A 21,447-nucleotide genomic window follows, 5' to 3' on the forward strand; every position below is an offset into this window, starting at 1 on the left:
GGGATGATGGGGGTTATATACAGGGATGGGGTAATATGCAGGGATGATGGGGGTAATATACAGGGGCTCCCATCATCCCTGTATATACCAGCCCGCCATCATCCCTGTACAAAACCCCCATTAACCCTGCATATATAACCCTATCATCCGTGTATATACCATTGGGATGGGCACTGTCCACTCGCCGTGATGCGCGGGCATTGAGGCTAAACAAGAAGTAAATGGGGTGGGGATTGAGAACACTGTGGACCAGTAGGATGCCTGAAATGCCAGTATATAGCAGACGTCCAGCGGAATCTGAAAATAAGCACCTAGCCACAAAGACCAAAGGAGCAGAGGGATCTCATCCACTTGTCGTTGGAATGAGTTTAGGTGAGTATGTATTTTATTTTTTTAGTTAGGCACTATTGGGGCTGTGTAATGGCAGGAAGGAGGTGAAGGGAAAGTGAGCCCTAATCTACCCACCGCCCTGTCCCTGCCTACTTGCAACGACCCGCCCTAGGCGACGGGGTACAACTGGGTGGCGGTCCCTACGCTGTCTAAGTGCACGGGAGAACAAACAGGGAACACGCAAGGGAAGGGGCAGTAGCCCACGGAACGCCGCGAGGAAACGGAGCGGTGAATGAATAGTCAGGACCAGGATGAAGTTGAGTATACCAACGTGAGCACGGAGAAGGAAGCAAGCCAGGGGCAAAGCGAAGCAGGTTAAGCGGAACTGCAGCAAGGCAGAAGCACGGCAGAAGCAGGCTGGAGCAAGCAGCAGTGGGGCCAGGAATCCAGAAGAATTACAAGCACTGAGGAAGAGAACACGGCAGGTAATAAAGGACAGGGGGCGGAGCTAACTCCGACTGACCAGGCCGCGATAGGCTCTCCCACTCCTGAGCCTGCCACCCTGGTTGGTGGGAGACGGTGTCAGTCTAAGAGGTCTGGCCTCAGGTGTGGATTGATTACTCCCAGGAGTATACCTAGACGTAGTACCTGGCAGATCCCTAACAGTACTCCCCCTTTTATGAGGGGCCACCGGACCCTTACTAAGAGGACCCGGTTTAGTAGGGAAGAGAAGGTGGAACCTCTTGATCAATACCCCAGTGTGAACATCACGGGCAGGTACCCAAGTCCTCTCCTCCAGCCTGTATCCTCTCCAATGGACCAGGTACTGGAGGGAGCCCTGGACCATCCTACTGTCCATAATCTTGGCCACCTCGAATTCCACCCCCTCAGGGGTGAGAACGGGAACAGGAGGTTTCCTCGAGGGGGACCAGGACGGGGAGCAGCGTTTGAGGAGGGAGGCATGGAAGACGTCATGTATGCGAAAGGATGGGGGCAGCTCCAGACGGAAGGATACAGGGTTGAGGACTTCAATGATCTTATAAGGTCCAATAAATCGGGGAGCAAACTTCCTGGACTGGACCTTAAGGCGCAAGTTCCTGGACGACAACCAGACCAAATCCCCGACGACAAACCGGGGGTTAGCAGAACGTCTACTATCAGCCTGAATCTTTTGTGCGCTCTGGGACGCCTCTAGGTTCTTCTGAACCTGGGCCCAGACTGTGCACAGTTCCCGATGAACATTCTCTACCTCAGGATTATTGGAACAACCAGGGGAAACGGAGGAGAACCTTGGGTTAAACCCGAAATTACAGAAAAACGGGGAGACCCCTGACGAGTTACTGACCCGGTTATTCAGGGAAAATTCAGCAAGGGGAAGGAATGAGACCCAATCGAATTGACAGTCAGAGATAAAACACCTTAAATATTGTTCCAGGGATTGGTTAGTCCTTTCCGTTTGGCCATTAGTTTCGGGATGGAAGGCGGAGGAGAAGGACAGATCAATCTCCAACTTTTTACAAAAAGCTCTCCAAAATAAGGAAACAAATTGTACCCCTCTGTCAGAAACGATATTGACTGGGGCCCCATGGAGACGCAGGATGTGTTTCACAAACAAAGAAGCTAACGTCTTGGCGTTAGGTAGCTTCTTAAGGGGCACAAAGTGGCACATCTTGCTGAAGCGGTCTACTACCACCCACACCACCGACTTGCCATGAGATGGGGGCAAATCGGTGATAAAATCCATGGAGATATGGGTCCAAGGTCTCTGGGGAATGGGCAAGGAACGTAGTAGGCCCGCAGGTCGGGACCTAGGGGTTTTGGACCTAGCGCAAACCTCACAAGCGGCGACGTAAGCCCTAACGTCTTTAGGCAACCCAGGCCACCAATAGTTTCTGGTAATGAGGTGTTTGGTGCCCAAGATGCCAGGATGACCAGATAGAGCGGAGTCATGGTTTTCCCTGAGTACCCTTAGCCGGTATTGCAGGGGAACAAACAGTTTGTCCCCAGGGAGGTTCCCGGGAGCTGAACCCTGATCAGCCGCAATATCAGAAGCTAAATCAGAATCCGTGGCAGAAACGATTATACCAGGGGGTAAAATACAAGCAGGATCCTTCTCGGAAGGAGGATTGGCCATGAAACTACGTGACAGAGCATCAGCCTTAATATTCTTGGACCCAGCCCTATAGGTAACCAAGAAATTAAATCTGGTAAAGAATAGTGCCCACCGAGCTTGTCTAGAATTAAGCCTCCGGGCCGATTCTAGGAAAACCAGATTCATGTGATCCGTAAGGACCGTTACCTGGTGTCTGGCCCCCTCCAGGAAGTGCCGCCACTCTTCAAAAGCCCATTTAATGGCTAGAAGTTCGCGGTTGCCAATATCATAGTTACTCTCCGTGGTCGAAAACTTCCTAGAGAAGTAAGCACAGGGGCGGAGATGGGTGAGGGAGCTGGTACCCTGGGACAAGACGGCCCCCACTCCCACCTCGGATGCGTCAACCTCCACAATAAATGGCTCCTCTTGGTTGGGCTGAATCAGCACGGGGGCCGAGATAAAGCACTTCTTGAGGGTCTCAAAGGCCTGGACGGCCTCAGGGGGCCAATGGAGGACATCAGCACCCTTGCGAGTAAGGTCCGTAAGAGGCTTAGTGACGACCGAGAAGTTGGCAATAAATCTCCTGTAATAGTTGGCGAACCCTAAAAAACACTGTAACGCCTTAAGGGAGGCAGGTTGGACCCATTCCGCCACAGCCTGAACCTTGGCAGGGTCCATGCGGAATTCATGAGGAGTGAGGATTTGCCCTAAAAATGGTATCTCCTGTACCCCAAAGACACATTTTTCAGTCTTAGCAAACAGATTATTCTCCCGAAGGACCTGGAGCACCTTCCTGACATGCTCCACATGGGAGGACCAGTCCTTGGAAAACACCAGTATGTCATCAAGGTACACAACAAGATAATTACCCAGGTAATCTCTCAGGATTTCATTAATAAAATTCTGGAAGACAGCAGGGGCATTACACAACCCAAAGGGCATGACCAGGTATTCGAAATGACCCTCGGGTGTGTTGAACGCAGTTTTCCAATCATCCCCCTCTTTGATGCGGATAAGGTTATATGCCCCCTTGTAGATCGAACTTAGAAAACCATTGGGCTCCCTGAACCTGATTAAAAAGATCCAGAATCAAAGGAAGTGGGTACTGGTTCCTTACGGTGACCTTATTCAGGTTACGATAATCAATGCACGGCCTAAGACCACCATCCTTCTTCCCCACGAAGAAGAAGCCAGCACCTACAGGAGAAGTCGAGGGGCGAATGAAACCCTTGGCCAGGCATTCTTGAATATACACCCTCATAGCTTCACGTTCAGGACATGAAAGATTAAATATCCTACCCTTAGGAAGCTTGGCACCAGGCACCAAATCGATGGCGCAATCGTAATCTCTATGGGGGGGGCAACACCTCGGAGGCCTCCTTAGAAAACACATCGGCGAAGTCCTGAACAAACTCAGGAAGCGTGTTTACCTCCTCCCGGGGAGAAATAGAGTTAACAGAAAGACATGACATAAGACATTCATTACCCCATTTGGTAAGCTCCCCAGTATTCCAATCAAACGTGGGATTATGCAACTGCAACCAGGGAAGACCTAATACCAGATCAGACGATAATCCCTGCATCACCAGTACAGAGCACTGCTCCAAATGCATGGAGCCAACCAGGAGTTCAAAAACAGGAGTATGCTGAGTAAAATAACCATTAACAAGGGGGGTTGAGTCGATACCTACTACAGGGATAGGATAAGGTAAATCAATAAAAGGCATCTTTAGAGACATAGCAAATTCCACAGACATGATATTAGCAGATGAGCCAGAATCCACGAAAGCACTGCCCGTGGCAGACCGGCCAGCAAACGAGATCTGAAAGGGAAGCAAAATTTTATTGCGTTTCACATTAACGGGAAATACCTGTGCGCCCAAGTGACCTCCCCGATGATCACTTAGGCGCGGAAGTTTTCCGGCTTTTTATTCTTGCGCCTGGGACAGGTGTTCAGTAGATGCTTGTCGTCCCCACAGTAGAAGCAGAGACCATTCATTCTGCGAAACTCCCTACGTTGTCGAGGGGACATGGAGGCCCCGAGTTGCATAGGTACCTCCGAGTCCTCCGTGGAAGGGCGAGGGGACGGGACCTCGGGGGGGATCGCAGAAAAGTCAGAGGGGAGCACATTGAAACGTTCAAGCTGACATTCCCTGAGACGTCGGTCAAGTCGTACTGCTAGGGCCATAACCTGGTCACGGGAGTCAGAAGAGGGGTAGCTAACCAGCAGATCCTTCAGGGCGTCAGATAATCCTAACCTAAACTGGCACCTTAGGGCCGGATCGTTCCACCGAGAAGCTACGCACCACTTTCTAAAATCAGAACAGTATTCCTCAACCTGTCTCCTACCCTGACGTAAGGTCACCAGCTGACTCTCGGCTAAAGCAGTCCTGTCAGTCTCGTCGTAAATGAGTCCGAGGGCAGAGAAAAAACGATCAACAGAGGAAAGTTCAGGGGCGTCAGGAGCCAAGGAGAAGGCCCACTCTTGGGGCCCTTCCTGGAGTCGGGATATGATGATACCCACCCGCTGGTTCTCGGAACCTGAGGAGTGGGGTTTTAGGCGGAAATACAGTCTGCAACTCTCCCGGAAGGAGAGAAACGTCTTACGGTCCCCTGAGAACCGGTCAGGTAACTTGAGGTAGGGTTCTAGAGGTGAGGTGAGGGGTACTACTAAGGCAGCGTCACCCTGGTTGACCCTCTGGGCCAGGGCCTGGACCTGTAGGGAGAGGCCCTGCATCTGCTGGGTCAGGGTCTCAAGGGGGTCCATGATAGCGTCAGCGTAGGAGAATGGTAGACTAGGTATGGGCTTGTAATTATGTAATGGCAGGAAGGAGGTGAAGGGAAAGTGAGCCCTAATCTACCCACCGCCCTGTCCCTGCGTACTTGCAACGACCCGCCCTAGGCGACGGGGTACAACTGGGCGGCGGTCCCTACGCTGTCTAAGTGCACGGGAGAACAAACAGGGAACACGCAAGGGAAGGGGCAGTAGCCCACGGAACGCCGCGAGGAAACGGAGCGGTGAATGAATAGTCAGGACCAGGATGAAGTGGAGTATACCAACGTGAGCACGGAGAAGGAAGCAAGCCAGGGGCAAAGCGAAGCAGGTTAAGCGGAACTGCAGCAAGGCAGAAGCACGGCAGAAGCAGGCTGGAGCAAGCAGCAGTGGGGCCAGGAATCCAGAAGAATTACAAGCACTGAGGAAGAGAACACGGCAGGTAATAAAGGACAGGGGGCGGAGCTAACTCCGACTGACCAGGCCGCGATAGGCTCTCCCACTCCTGAGCCTGCCACCCTGGTTGGTGGGAGACGGTGTCAGTCTAACAGGTCTGGCCTCAGGTGTGGATTGATTACTCCCAGGAGTATACCTAGACGTAGTACCTGGCAGATCCCTAACAGGCTGTGTAGGAGTATTATACTGCGTGGGGGCAGCTATGGAGGCATTATACTGTGGGTGGGGGGCAGTGTCTGGGGGTATATTATATACAGTAGTATACAGCAGGCTTAGAGGATCTATATTAAGTCAATGACGTAGCATTGTTTATTAATCATAATCGAGGTTACATGTTCAATTAATCGTGGTTTTGATTTAGGCCATAATCCAACCCTATATGAAAATGTAGGACTAGGTACATCTTCATTAAGATTTTTTCCTATTTCTCCAAGTATCTAAAATGAAAAATGAAGCAACTTTGCAAATGTTCTTCATTAAAAATATCTTACTTTTTTATTTCTCCAACTAGAAAGGAAGACCTATGTCTCTCCATGGTAACAGACTACAAACAAACCCATTGCAGCCTGATTCTGCAGTCAAATTGCCTTCCATCCGTTCCCTACTTCTTCTAACATATATTTGGTAGATTAATAAGAAGTAAAGGACAGATGGAGGAGAGTATGACTGCAGGATCAGATTAGACAGGGTCTGTTTATAATCTGTTACCATAGGTCTACATAGGAGTTGTAGAATAAAAACGTAGGATATGTTTAATTAAAACTTTTCATTTTGGATGTAGTGATTTATAAATAAGTTGGATGCTCCCAAATTCATATATTTATTTTAAGTATCGTGACTTTACATGTTCCCTAATAAAGTTGTATACTGTTAGGCCCCATGCACACGGCCGTGCCCGTAACCACGGCCCGCAATTGTGGGCACGTACAGCCGCTGATGGCCACCCGCATTTTCGGGCCGTGCTCCCATACAAAGTATGGGAGCACGGCCCGTAAAACACGAAAAAACTGACATGTTCCATAATTCCCGGCACAGTTCTACGGCACGGACACCCATCCGTAGTGATACAGAAAGGTGTCCACGACCCCCTTCCATTACTGAATGGATTGACATGGTGTGCAGAATGGAGGAACTATTGAGTTGGGATTTGGGTACACATGAAAAATTTCTAGTGGAATGGAGCCCTTGGAAACTGGCTCGACCAGCGCTAGTTTCTTCAGATTCTGGGAGTCTTGGAACCTAACACACCTAAGCAGGCGAGAAGAATTGTACTCGGCACACCTTAGTAGTATTCAACATAGATTTTTATTCCTTTAGATATATGCCAGTGGCTATACGTGCAACGTTAACGTTTCGGTCGTGAGACCTTCGTCGGGCACTGAGGAAACATACATAAAGAAGAGGCCGTACTGAAAGAAGAAAAAAGGAATAAGGGAAGGCCTCCATGACTAAAATAGATGGGAGGGACACAGAGTTGGCTGGCCTATGAGAGGAAAGGGGGGGGGGACAGCAGGAGGGCTTGAGCGAGAAGGGGTGGGGATTGAAGGGGATGTACCTGTTTCCTGTTTGTGCTCTCCCTCTCTTCGCCAGGACACAGAAGCAGGAACATGTTGTGATATATTGATGTATAGCATGTTCCGGGTGCGTGCGTTTCCGCCTGAGTATTAATGGTACGCGGCAGCAAGAGGTGGTGCGTGTATGTTCTTCATTTGTTTTGCAGGCCGTGACTCATGCATGGTGTGGATTATGGGACATTCTTTTGTGTACTGGGGTGCCCTTCGCGCGGATGTACGGCCGGACGGTCGACAGCTCAGGATTCCGCGGGACGCGGCGGTTGTGAGGTGGATGGGTATACGGGGAATGACATGGAACAGGGTATTGCCCGAGTTTCACAATTTTGTACTGCTTGACAGGGCGCCGGAGGTACTGGTGTTGCATGTGGGAGGCAACGATTTGGGTATACGCCCTTTCCGGGAGTTGGTACGGGACGTCAAGCATGATTTGCTCTGCTTATGGGCAACTTATCCTAAATTGGTGACGGTGTGGTCTGAGATGGTCCCTAGGAAGAACTGGCGGATGGCCCGTTCTGTGGGAAAAATTAACAAGGCTCGCATTAAGGCTAATAGGGCCATATCGAGCTTCGTGACGCGTAATGGTGGGGTTGCGGTGCGCCACTGGGATCTGGAGGCTGGGACAGGCAGCTACTGGAGAGAGGACGGTGTGCACCTCAATGAGGTGGGGATGGATATGTGGAGTCTGGCTTTGACCGATGGAATTGAGCGAGCGGTGGGAGTGTGGAGGAGCTTGCAGGCGTGAGGTGGTCAAGGCCTGTTTCGCTTTGGCGGGGGGGAGTCCTTGAAGTAGGTCGTAAAAAGTGGTGGGGGGGAATGCATCACGGGATGCACCCCCAATTTGTCGGCTTCTTAGGGTGTTACCCCTTTTGAAAGCTGGGTTATATATATTTATATATATATGGTGGTCATCTGCAAAAAGGTAATTTGGTGCTCCTGGGCCGGGTTACGGCTGGGGGTAAGGTATTTGTGGGCAGATGGCCAAAATTAAGTATCGGTGGCTTCAAGGACTTGCCCCTGTCATTCTGGTTGGTTTATAATGTTATGACCCTGATAGGGTCGCAGTGGGTTATTTGTTGTTATGATGTATCCCCTTTTTTGGGGATTCAAAAATTATGGTATTTAAAGTTATTGTTATTTAAATAATAAACGGCTGCTGTGGCCATTAAAATCCAACTCTGTTTCAGTGTCTGCTTTGGGAGGGTAGATTTACATAAGGGGAGTAGCGACTCGACTTATTTGAGTCAAGAAGAGGCCGTACTGAAAGAAGAAAAAAGGAATAAGGGAAGGCCTCCATGACTAAAATAGATGGGAGGGACACAGAGTTGGCTGGCCTATGAGAGGAAAGGGGGGGGACAGCAGGAGGGCTTGAGCGAGAAGGGGTGGGGATTGAAGGGGATGTACCTGTTTCCTGTTTGTGCTCTCCCTCTCTTCGCCAGGACACAGAAGCAGGAACATGTTCCCGCCCGCCCGCCCTGATGTGGATCGGTTGACCGCGGCAAAAGGTTGCTGCGGATGGTGGTTCTTCTCGTCAAAGTTTATTTGCTTATTGACATTTGTCTTTGGGGGAGGTTAAATTTTGTCATTGCAGCTGCGGGGGGGAGTCCTTGAAGTAGGTCGTAAAAAGTGGTGGGGGGGAATGCATCACGGGATGCACCCCCAATTTGTCGGCTTCTTAGGGTGTTACCCCTTTTGAAAGCTGGGTTATATATATTTATATATATATGGTGGTCATCTTCAAAAAGGTAATTTGGTGCTCCTGGGCCGGGTTACGGCTGGGGGTAAGGTATTTGTGGGCAGATGGCCAAAATTAAGTATCGGTGGCTTCAAGGACTTGCCCCTGTCATTCTGGTTGGTTTATAATGTTATGACCCTGATAGGGTCGCAGTGGGTTATTTGTTGTTATGATGTATCCCCTTTTTTGGGGATTCAAAAATTATGGTATTTAAAGTTATTGTTATTTAAATAATAAACGGCTGCTGTGGCCATTAAAATCCAACTCTGTTTCAGTGTCTGCTTTGGGAGGGTAGATTTACATAAGGGGAGTAGCGACTCGACTTATTTGAGTCATGTAATTATAGCATATAATACGGGTACGAAATAGTACAGGAATATAGTGTTACAGGACATGTCATACATAGACTAGTAAGTTGTATACAAGAGACAGATCCTATATTTGGATGTTAAAAAAGGAGATACAGTTTCAATCATCTTGGTACATTATACGCACAACAAGAAATAGTAATCATATTATGTGCACACATCAGGGGTTGGTATGTTTGACCAGCACCTTATACCATTGACTTTATCTCTTGATGCATCCTATGTTCATTGCTTCTCTACTATCTGCTCCATTTGCCTGTTAACCCTCTTGATGTATTTATTGACACAACCGTTGATTTTATGAATGTCCTATCTCAGAGCCACAACTTAGTCCCATTTTGCCCACTATGAACTCTTATTCTTGCATTTTCAGTCCATTATAGACATTATGATTATTCCTTAACTGCTTCATAGACCACGGCATACCAGGGACACCCATATCCACCCCCATGGAATATACACAAGTTGGACCATTGCAACCCCAACCTGCCTTGTGACCGTATAAGATGACCTCCGGACACAAATATCAACACACTGTACATCTTATATAACAACGTCTAGTGGCTTCTGTACGTACACAACCCCTGATGTGTGCACATAATATCATTACTATTTCTTGTTGTGCGTATACTGTACCAAGATGATTGAAACTGTATCTCCTTTTTTAACATCCAAATATAGGATCTGTCTTTTGAATACAACTTTCTAGTCTATGTATGACATGTCCTGTAACACCAGTGGCGGACACAGACTGCAAAAGGCCCCTGTGCAGATAATGTGCCAGGGCCCCCCCGCCCCCCCCCCCCAATACCGACAAAGTTACCTAAACATATATATGCATATAAAAATAAACCTTACTAATAAAAATTATGAAGGAAGATTTATATTGTACATTTTATTACCAGTTTAGAACACAAGTAACACATTTTTTTCCGGGTTAAATTCTTATCTAAACTAAGTCCCTAAATGTGGGCAAAGAAAATGAAAAACCTATACTCACCTCCTCCGGCGCCTCCGTTCCCCCTCCGCAGCCCCTATCCCTTTCTGTGTTTACAAAGCTGCTGTGGTGACGCGCGGTCGATGGCACATGACCGCTGCAGCCAATCAATGCCCTCAACAGCGATTTGCTGTGGAACTACTGTCCTCAGCAGCACACCAATGAGGAGTTATTGGCAGCAGCGGTCACGTGCCATCGGCAGCGCGTCACCAGTGCAGCCTTGTACACTTGTAACACAGACTGAGACAGGAGGATGGGGGCTGCGGCGGGTGAACGGAGGCGAGGGAGGAGGTGAGTATAGTTTTTTTATTTTCTTTGCCCACATTTAGAGACTTAGGTTAAATTGAATCATTGAATATAACACAAAGCACTCATGCAACTGAGATGCAATAATTTAGATGATCTTATCATGCTTAGCTTACTGCACTGTTACCTATCAAGCAGGACTGAATCTCAAGATATCTACAGAGGGGGCTGTATGGCGTTATCTACAGGGGGGACTGTATGGCGCTATCTACAGAGGGGTCTGTATGGCGCTATCTACAGGGGGGTCTGTATGGCGCTATCTACAGGGGGGACTGTATGGCGCTATCTACAGGGGGGACTGTATGGCGCTATCTACAGGGGGGACTGTATGGCGCTATCTACAGGGGGGACTGTATGGCGCTATCTACAGGGGGGACTGTATGGCGCTATCTACAGAGGGGGCTGTATGGCGTTATCTACAGGGGGGCTGTATGGCGTTATCTACAGGGGGCTGTATGGTGTTATCTACAGGGGGGACTTTATGGCGTTATCTACAGTGGGGTCTGTATGGCGTTATCTACAGGGGTTCTGTATGGCGTTCCCTACAGGGGGGGTCTTACAGCCCCCCCCTGTAGGGAACGCCATACAGACCCCCCTTTAGGGAACGCCATACAGACCCCCCTGTAGGGAACGCTATACAGCCCCCCCTGTAGGGAACGCTATACAGCCCCCCCTGTAGGGAACGCCTTACAGCCCCCCCCTGTAGGGAACGCTATACAGCCCCCCCCCTGTAGGGAACGCCATACACCCCCAATCACTCAAAAAAATGCGACCTACAGTGTGAAAAGACAAAAGACATGTATCCCCTATCCACAGGATAGGGGATACATGTGTGATCGCTGGCATTGATAGGGAGAGCGGGGGACCGAAAGTCCCCCGAAGTTCTCCATCACTCACCTCTGACTTCCGGTGTCTGCGCAGCTCAAGTGTGACCGGCGCTCCATTCATTTCTACGGAGCTGCCGACACAGACCCCGGAAGTCCGAGGTTTGTGATGGAGAACTTCAGGGGACTTTCGGTCCCCCGTTCTCCCTATCAATGCCAGCGATCACACACGTATCCCCTATCCTGTGGATAGGGGATACATGTCTTATGTTTAATGGCAGAGCGGGGAGATACTCCCTGCTCTGCCGTAGTGTTCCGTGGCATCGCGCTGTAGCAGCCATAGCGGCAGCTAGCGGAGATTCCGGCCAAGGTGGGGGCCCGTGCCGGCAGGTGACGCGGGCCCCCTCATGCCGCGGCCCCGTAGCAGCCGCTACGGCTGCTATAGCAGTAGTTACGCCCCTGTGTTAGGGGGAGTTCACACTGAGGTTTTTTTCGCGAAAAACGTCAGAAAGTGCCTCCCATTGAAATCCATGAAATTTTTCCTGCGAGCAGTAAAAACCGCATGCGGGAAAAAGAAGCGCAATGCCCTTTCTTCGGGCGTTTCTGTCTCTGACTTCCCATTGACAACAATGGCAGGCAGAAAATGCGTTTTTTGCTGCGTTTCCCTGCCCACGGCCCGATGGCCGAAAAACGCCACAAAAAAACGCAATGAAAAACGCGGGAAGTGTTCTACCGGCAGGTCAAAATATGCCTCAAAATTCCGGAAGGAATTATGAGGCAGATTTTTCTACATAAAAACTTCTCCCTTCTGACATGAACTTTTTAACTTCATCTACCTGTCCTCTGCAGTCTGCACGTCCTCCACTCGTCCTGTGTCTGTCCTCCGCTCATCCTATGAGTTCTCCGGCAGTCCTGACTGTACTGTCCAGCCGCCCGAAGTCTTACGTCGCACCGCCCCCTGTCCTCTCCCCTGCCTGAGCGCTCCTCCTACCACCAGCATCGCCGTCCTGTCCTATTCATCTGTGCCAGATTGGCAGTGCAGTGTAGCGGCTATCACCGGGCCCGGGCACCCGCCCCCTCCCTCCCGATTGGTAGTGCAGTGTGGCGGCTATCACCGGGCCCCCGCCCCCTCCCTCTCCTCATGCCTAGTGTTGTGATGCTACTAGGCATGAGGGGGCCCGTGCCGCCAGGCCTGGTACATAAAATGTAATGTGCCTGTCAGGGCGACACGGGCCCCCCCATGCCGCGGGCCCCGTAGCAGCTGCTACGGCTGCTACTGTGGTAGTTACGCCACTGAACGGGCCCCCTTCCCACGCGGGGCCCTTGTGCAGCTGCACCGGCTGCACATGCGGTATGTCCGCCCCTGTGTAACACTATATTCCTGTACTATTTCGTACCCGTATTATATGCTATAATTACATTATGTATGTTTCCTCAGTGCCCGACGAAGGTCTCACGACGGAAACGTTAACGTTGCACGTATAGCCACTGGCATATATCTAAAGGAATAAAAATCTATGTTGAATACTACTAAGGTGTGCCGAGTACAATTCTTCTGATCTATAACTGGGTTGGGACCCTATTTCAAGCACCCGAAGATACTGGTGCTATCTGAACAAAACCACACCTAAACAGGCGGTTAACCCTTCTATTATTGTTATAGACATCAACTTAATGCTTCTATTCGTTTACATAACCCTTTATATAGGATTTTCACCACCTGATTAAGCTTAATGTCAATTCTATTTTCTTTTTGTTATGCAACTACTGTGTAGACATATTTCATTTACTCAGATCTTTAACCCCTTCCCCCTGCTTGCATTCTGGGCCCTAATAACCAAGCCATTTTTTAAGCTTTTCCATCATAACATTCGAAGAGCTATAACTTTTTTATTTTTGCGTCGACATAGCTGTATAAGGTCTTGTTTTTTGCGGGACAAGTTGTACTTTTTAATAGCACCATTTTGGGGTACATATAATTTATTAATTAACTTTTATTAACTTTTTTTTGTCGGGGATAGAAGAAAACCTCAAATTTCGCCACTCTCTTTTTGCGTCCTAAATCTACGACGTTTACTGTGTGGTATAAATAACACAATAACTTTATTCAGTGGGTTGTTACGATTGCAACGATACCAAATTTGTATAGATTTTGTATGTTTTACTACTTACACAGTAAAAAACACTTTTTTTTCAAAATTATTTGTTTTTGTGTCTCCATATTTGAAAGGCCATAACTTATTTATTGTACCGTCGATGCAGTTGTATGAGGGCTTTTTTTTGCGGGAAGACTTGTAGTTTTTATTGGTACCATTTTGGAGTAGATATCAGGATTAACAGAAAACAGCAATTTTTCCATTGTTTTTTATTTTATTTTTTACGGCGTTCACCATGCGGGTTAAATAATGTAACAGCTTTATAGTCAGGGTCGTCACGGACGCGGCGATGTCAAATATGTGTAACTTTTTTGCTTTATTTGTTTTTTTTAATAGTAAAGCATTTTGTAAGGGGAAAAAGTGTGTTTTGAATTTTTTTTTTTTTAACTTTTTTTTTTAACTTTTTTTTAATTAACTTTATTCAACTTTTTTTTAAACTTTTTTACTAGTCCCACTAGGGGACTTCACTATGCGATCATCCGATCGCTTTTGTAATACAATGCCATCGGAGACACAGACACTCGGTGATCTTATCGCCGGGTGCCGGTGGGATGAGAGGGAGCTCTCTCCTTCTCTCCAAAACAACTCAGATGCAACGCCCGCTATTGTGCGCCGCATCTGATGGGTTAAACGGGTGAGATCGATACTAATATCGATCTCACACGTTCCAGCAGGGACGCCGCCAGCTCTCAGCTAGATCTGGCAGCTGAGAGCAGGGAGATTTATCAGCTCCCTGCTCTGTTTACTTTATTCTGATGCAGCGCCGTGAAAAGTCTATTGCATCAGAATAAAGCCCACTAATGACCTCTATGAAAAGGCTTATCAGCGGTCATTAAGGGGTTAAGTAAGCTTTACACTGAAGGGGACTCATGTATATAGTTTCCTAGTTCATTCTTACAGGTTATCAGAGACAGAAATCTTCAAAAATTTTGCACCATTCTATTGTGAATATTAACATATTAAAATTATGAGAAATGTAATTTCTTTTTCAGGTGCTAATGTGTTATGGCATGTACGGTCGCAGAATGGCGAAGTTTTGTAATTTGTTCCTATATCTTTCATATGTCTCTGTATTTTGTTATATCCAAAAATAAAAAAGAGATTTCCCAAAAAAAAGAAGAAAGTTGTCCACGGCCAATAGAACTGAATGGGTCCGTAATTGCGGACCTATTATGGTCCACAATTACGGACAATTTTTACAGTCGTGTGCATGGGGCCTTAAGGTCAATATGTCATATTAGAAAAAGTGTATACATCATCTGGTTACTCTCTTCACTGCATGACCAGATGTTACATAAATGAAATATGTAAATATCATATTCACTTTTCGGATTTTGGAAAATTCATGACTTCATTGCCTGCTTGCCCTATCCATCACGCCTTGTGGTGTTTTAATTGCAGAAAAATTGTATGTACTTAACATGCTTTTTTTCCTGTTCTTGTGGTTGTTATCGAGTTTTGTGCAAGAAAAAAAATGCAAAATGTAAACAAAATTAAATTTTTTGGATTTGCTCGTTATAGAAAGAAATCGATCAACAGAAAATGACTTTTTGTTTAAATCAAGTTTTAACGTTTAACATACATTATAAAAATTATACTTTTTTATTTTTATTTACCATGTCTCTATATTAAAAAGAAAAATAATTTTAAGCAGTAATCTCATTATTATCACATGCAAAAATGCAATGAAGGGTAACACCTCTATTATAAAACAGAACTGCGCCATTGACAATTGGTGATGGACACAGGTGAGCTTCTCCTCCCTCCTCCCCCTCCCTGCACAATGATCTATGTATATGATACAGAGCATGCCCATAACACACTCCCATGGAAGAAAATAGGTTGTTTTCCATCCTTAGTCCTAAAATGCAGACACCGATCACAGTACTGAAGACCTGGCCACTTATTTTAAAGTTAAAATTGACAACATCCGGCATGATGTTATCTCCCAGTCCCCTAGTAGCATCGATCCCCTTCCCTCCCACAAGAAGAAGTCTCTAGGCTCCTCTCTTCTTCTCGTCCTACTACTTGTCCTAGTGATGCTATTCCTTGACAACTTGTCCAGTCTCTCTCCCGGGCTGTCACTAGTCATCTGACTAAAATATTTAACCTCTCCCTTTCTTCTGGAATTTTTCCTTCCTCATTTAAACATGCCATTATAACCCCATTACTGAAAAAACATCTCTTAACCCATCCTGTGCTGCTAACTATCGAGCTAAACTAATGTGCCCTTCATCTCTAAACTTCTAAGACACTTGGTGATCCGCTAGCTCTCTGCTAACTATTCTTGACCCATTATATTCCGCAAGCAAGGGAATCTGAATATCCCAAAGCCTTGGATGTAATATTGGAATGTTCCTGTGGCTAAACAGGGAGATTATGATAACAACATTATTAAGGAATTTTAATTGAAGCAATTTGCTAATAAATTGTGTTTGCCAGCTCAGGGTTCCTCTCACATTTTCTACATACTTACAGACGTTTTAACTCAGGCAGTCCCAAGAAAGTTCCAGGTTCCATTTTGCTGATCAAGTTGTTCTTCAAATCTCTAGCGAACACAAAAAGAAAGAGATCAATGAGTATTTTTGTTGGTAATTCCCAATTCGGGGCCCTGCTCATAATACACCAATAACCAATGCAAGTATTAAGATTTTATATGACTTTATCTAGATGTTCATGCTGACTACATAGCCAATGTTAATCAAATGTGGAGCTTTCATTTGTGCATAGATTGTTGCTGCTTCATTTGTCCAGATAAAATTTGTCATCAACCATGATTAAAATGTGCCATTTTCCTTAGTTTTTCAGCCTGTTAGGTATCTGTATGCACAGGACAGATCTTAATATATCTTTAGTTGTATTCTATCTGTGATGTGTTTCAAAGGCATAACTAGAAGCTCTTGCGCCCCAATGCAAAATCTATACTGGAACCCCCCCCCATCTATCATGTAATTTATAGTACTGGTCTCCTCATATGGGGTAGAGGGTTCAACCACAACCTCGGCACCTGCTATAGTTATACTTGCTTCCTTGGTGTGCGTGTATTTGTACACACTCTGCATCTCAACTCATTATCAGGGGTTTCGAGCAATTTAGTTTCATGTCAATTAAACAGGTCATAAAAGTGTAATCTGTGTGGGTCTGGGTGCTGGAACCCCATTGATCTTGAGAACAAGAGACTTCCACTACTCTGTGCAAAGGTGGATGTTCATGCACAGTCCAGTCAGTGCCCTTTCAATATAGAAGTTATAAAGTTCTCTGAGTCTAATTAAAACATAAATACTGAGTTGGGCATTGGGCATTCTTGTGGTAATGAGTTGCTGGGGGAATTATGATGTTAGGACTGAGGTAACCACACCTACAGCTTATTCACAGCAGGACACCATTATATACTCAAAATTTGAAACAGAGACACATAATAAGGGCACTTTTACACGGGCCAATTATCGGGCAAATGAGCATTCACAGAATGATCGTTCCCGATTAGTGCCCTGTGTTAACAGGGCAACGATCAGCAGATCAACGAGCAAACGCTTATTCATCGGCTGATCGTATCGTTTATGCAGCATTAAATATTATCGCTGTTGACTGCACATCTCTCTGTGTAAACAGGGGGATGTGCTGCCAACATAACAGAAATGTATGGAGACGAGCGATCGGAGGAACGAGCGCTCGTCCCCATACATTACTAATAATAGCTCCTTGTAAAAGAAGCAAATGAGTGCCGATCAACAAGCTGTCTCGTTGACCGGCGCTCGTTGTTACGGCCAAAATGGACTGGTGTAGAAGGATCTTTAAGATGACAAGTTTGTTAACAGCAGCTTGTTTCCAGGTAGCAACAGACGATTTTCTACATGGTACACAATAAAACAAAAACAAAAAAAAACTGATAAAGACAAAGTGGAAACTGCAAAACAGGTAATGAAGATACATTACAAAGATTCTCGATTACTTTACAATATAGCCATTGTCAATCATACTTGGAGCTTCACCTTAAAGGATATGTACACCTTTGAAGGGGAAAAAAAATGTTTTTTTGAATAAATAAATATTTTAGCTGATTTTAAATAACTTTTACATTTATTTATTTTTTAAGATTCAGCTTCTATGTATCCTGTATACATAGAAGCTGTATCCTGCCGTCAAAGCCAATTCCATCAGGTCAGCTGCACTGATGGCTTAGTTGACAATTAACTTGATGTGGTTGGTATTAGCTGAATCACGCAGGACCAGCTTTCACCGAAGCCGTCAGTGCAGTTCACCTGACGAAATCGGCTTTCTTGGCAGGATACAGCTTCTATGTATACAGGATACAAAGAAGCTCCACCTTAAAAAGAAAATACATTTAAAAGTTGTTTAAAATCAGATAAAACATTGATTTATTTTAAAAAAAAAATCCCTGTACATATCCTTTAAGGTGAATCTTAAAAATTTAAAAACAATCTATTAAAAATGTATTTAAAAGTTATTTAAAATCAGTTAAAATATTAATTCATTTTTAAAAAATTAACTCCAAAAGTTTACGTAGCCTTTAAGCTCGATCTGTAAAATAACTTAGTAAAAGGCTTCCATAAGTGCAGTTAAAGGTATTGTCTGATGTATAAAATCATTTTAAAATAATCCGTTAAGAAATTCTGATTTGATAGAGGGGGTTCACCATTCAGGACCTTTATCTTTTAATTGGAGCGGAGAGCGGCTACATAGAGTGTCCCTTGTTCTGAAGAACCTAGCATGTCGATGTGTTACACAGCACATTTCAATAGGAACTAACTGTGTAATGCTTAATTCCCCCTGTAGTAGCGCTGCAGGGAAATTGAACACTTGCCAGTTGCCCCTACAGATTAAAGATAATTTCTGGGGGATAATTCTAACAAAAAAAACTTTGTCCAAAGCAGATAACCCGTTTAACGATTCAAAATATACTAATTTATAGAAAACTGGTTTTATGTCTATAAATCAATATGACTAAGAAGGCAAGAAAGAGAACCAAGAGGAGATGGGTTCATAAGAGGAACACATGGTGTATGATCACTATGGAATGCCTTTTTGTGTGTTATTAAATCACATTGCGTGTTATTATCTAGGTTATTATATAACTCTGCATGTTATTACAATGTTGAGATATCTGATTTTTCGTCATCGTATTCCTTGCCCTTCAGCCAGTGATCTAGTTCTGATAAGCTTCTTTGAGTCTCAGAAATATCTCGGTTTTGCTGCCCAGCTTTATACTTTTGGCTCCTATCACCAAGAAAGAAATATGAAGAGGCTTAAGATAATCTTACTCGCTGAATGCAATAAAAATTGAACGGGCATGTCCTGCTCTCTGTAGCAATATAAATGATGACCCCTTTTACCGATCCTGCCAAAAAAGCTGAGCCCATTATTCTGCATTTAATAAAAAAAGATGTTCCTTTATTTCTGGCTACACTTAAAAGGCAGATACATTCAGAGATCCAATAAACAGAGGGAATTAATCATGATCATGGCACAGGAGAGCATACGTCAGCACTGACTTTCTTCTTTCATACGGGAGATGTAGTATTGTATAATAGATCCCAAAGCAAACACCTGTTTAGCGTTATCTGTCTCAAACGAAAAAAATACCAATCTATGCCATAGTCACCATTATTTGGTTATTTGGATAGTCATATGTTTATAACTAGGCACAGGACTAGTCATTCTTAAGGTACTTTTACACCGGCCAAGTTTGGCAGATCAACCGATCAACCAGACAGATCACTGATCAGCGCTCATTTGCTCCTTTCACAAGGAGCTAGTATGGGGACGAGCGATCGTTAGTCCGAGCGATTGTCCCCATACATTTGTATCATGTCGGCAGGGAGATGTGCTACCGACAATGATAATATTTCACACATTTAAAACGATACAATTAGCTGATGAACGAGCGTTTGCTCGTTCATCTACTGATCGCTGCCCTGTTTACACAGGAGAATTATCGGGAACGAGCCTTCTTTCAACTCTCGTTTGTCAGATAATTGGCCAGTGTAAAAGGGCCTTTAGTCCAGGCTGCCTCTTCCCTTGGAGTAAGGTCAAGATGCTAATGACATCCCTGACCCTTTCATATGATAAGAGGTAGGACAGAAGATGGCATTAAGGTGCCCATACACATCAGACAAATCTTTTACCCAACGGTTTAGGCCTACAATCTAATGTGTATGGGGACCACCTGATTTTCCTCTGACGAGAGATGGATTTCAACATGAACATTCCTTTGTTACCGAGGGAGACAAGCCTATTTGGCTTATTCGCCTCTCTCCCCATTGAGATAAACATGCATGTTTCGACTGAGCGTGCATGTTTTAAATGGAGTCAGGGAAAAAAACAGCTGCCAGCAAAACAAATGTTTAGCAACAGTTATCTCATGGGCATTACTACCTATATATCTCTCTAAGGCCCCATGCACACGACAGCAAAAACGGAGCCATTCACTTTCATTGAACACTGACACCTTTCCGTAGCACTACGGAAGGGTGTCAGTGCCGTGGAAATGTTCCGGGAATTATGGAACATGTCCGTTCTTTCGCATTTTGCGGGCCGTGCTCCCATACTTTGTATGGGAGCACGGGCCGAAAATGCGGCTGTCAGTCAGCGGCCGGCCGTGCCCGCAATCGCGGGCCGTGATTGCGGGCACGGTCGTGTGCATGGGGCCTAAAACCAACACTTGAAGAGAGATTTACCTTTCCCCTGAACTGTGGATCAACAGATCAGTAGGGAATACCATCTTTCTCTTTGGAAAGAAGAAAAATGGAAAATGAAAGCAGCATCATGTCAAATGTTCCATTTTGAACTAGTCACAAAGAAAAATCCCCCCCACAAAAAGAACATAAGAAGCAGCAACCGGGACGATGCTTTCAAACGTGTATACAACAATTATGTATTGTGCTAATATTTCAAGACATTCCCTTTAAAAAGTTTCTTCGTACTTCCAAGTGTAGGTTCTTGGTATCTCATTCTAATGCTTGGAGACATAGCTACGCCTTCTTTAACTCAGGGCAAAAATTCTGTTTGCTGCCTGGTATCTAAATAAAATGGCCATGGCAGAATGGATTGTTAGGGTTTTCCCTGGCACTCAGCACCTGGGGCACATGTACATCAGCCGCCCCCCAAGCTACACCCCCGCTTAGAGACAAGAAAATGATCTTGTTAATTTTAGAGGTTTCCCAGTACCCAGGCATATGATAACCGGAGTTTCCAACCATCAGAATTGATTGGTATCTCCTCTCTCCCCATAATCATATTCTCATCCCTGGACTTGACTTTACAGTTGGGATTATATGGTCAGAATTAGGGTTATTATGTTAGAATCCCTTTGTAAGTGTAGAATTCTTATAATTATCCCTCTGGGGCCATGGAAGTGATTATCTTATGTCACTAGATACATGACAGAGCAGAGCCTGGACAATTTTCAGACACTTTGACTGTGACCATATCAGGACATTTATCCAGTCAGTTGACCACTATAGTGAGTGGAAAGTCTGGCATAAGAGAAAGTTATTATCCAACTATATATGTCAAGCTATATGTAAAACCATGGTCAATTTTCAGTCAATAGTTAGCTTTCCATCACTTTTGACTCAATAGCAGCATATTAACACACCAATTTTTCATATGTATATTATTGAGCATGTATTGATATTTTATGGATGTAGCTTATAAGCCCTTGCGGACAGGATCCTCTCTACTTGTATACCAGTTTGTCAATCATTAAGAACATATTTATACAGTAGTACTTCTTATTTTTATTGTCTCATGTTATGCACTTAAAGCCTTTTTCATACGTACAATGCCCTGGAATTAATGGCATTTAGAATAAATACC

The 21,447-nt window shown here is 45.3% G+C and overlaps 1 protein-coding gene across 3 annotated transcripts in view; it reads right to left on the bottom strand.

Annotated features, from left to right (window-relative positions):
- The window catches only part of ADGRA2 (adhesion G protein-coupled receptor A2), a 167,292-nt gene that overhangs the window by 44,175 nt on the left and 101,670 nt on the right, over positions 1-21,447 (bottom strand). For all 3 annotated transcript variants that reach the window (XM_075858450.1, XM_075858449.1, XM_075858451.1), the window contains exon 3: positions 16,085-16,156. In XM_075858450.1, the coding sequence (XP_075714565.1) occupies positions 16,085-16,156 (72 nt within the window). The remainder of the gene's footprint in view (positions 1-16,084; positions 16,157-21,447) is intronic.

The sequence above is a fragment of the Rhinoderma darwinii genome, chromosome 3 (genome assembly GCF_050947455.1).
Source record: "Rhinoderma darwinii isolate aRhiDar2 chromosome 3, aRhiDar2.hap1, whole genome shotgun sequence".
Taxonomy (NCBI): domain Eukaryota; kingdom Metazoa; phylum Chordata; class Amphibia; order Anura; family Rhinodermatidae; genus Rhinoderma; species Rhinoderma darwinii.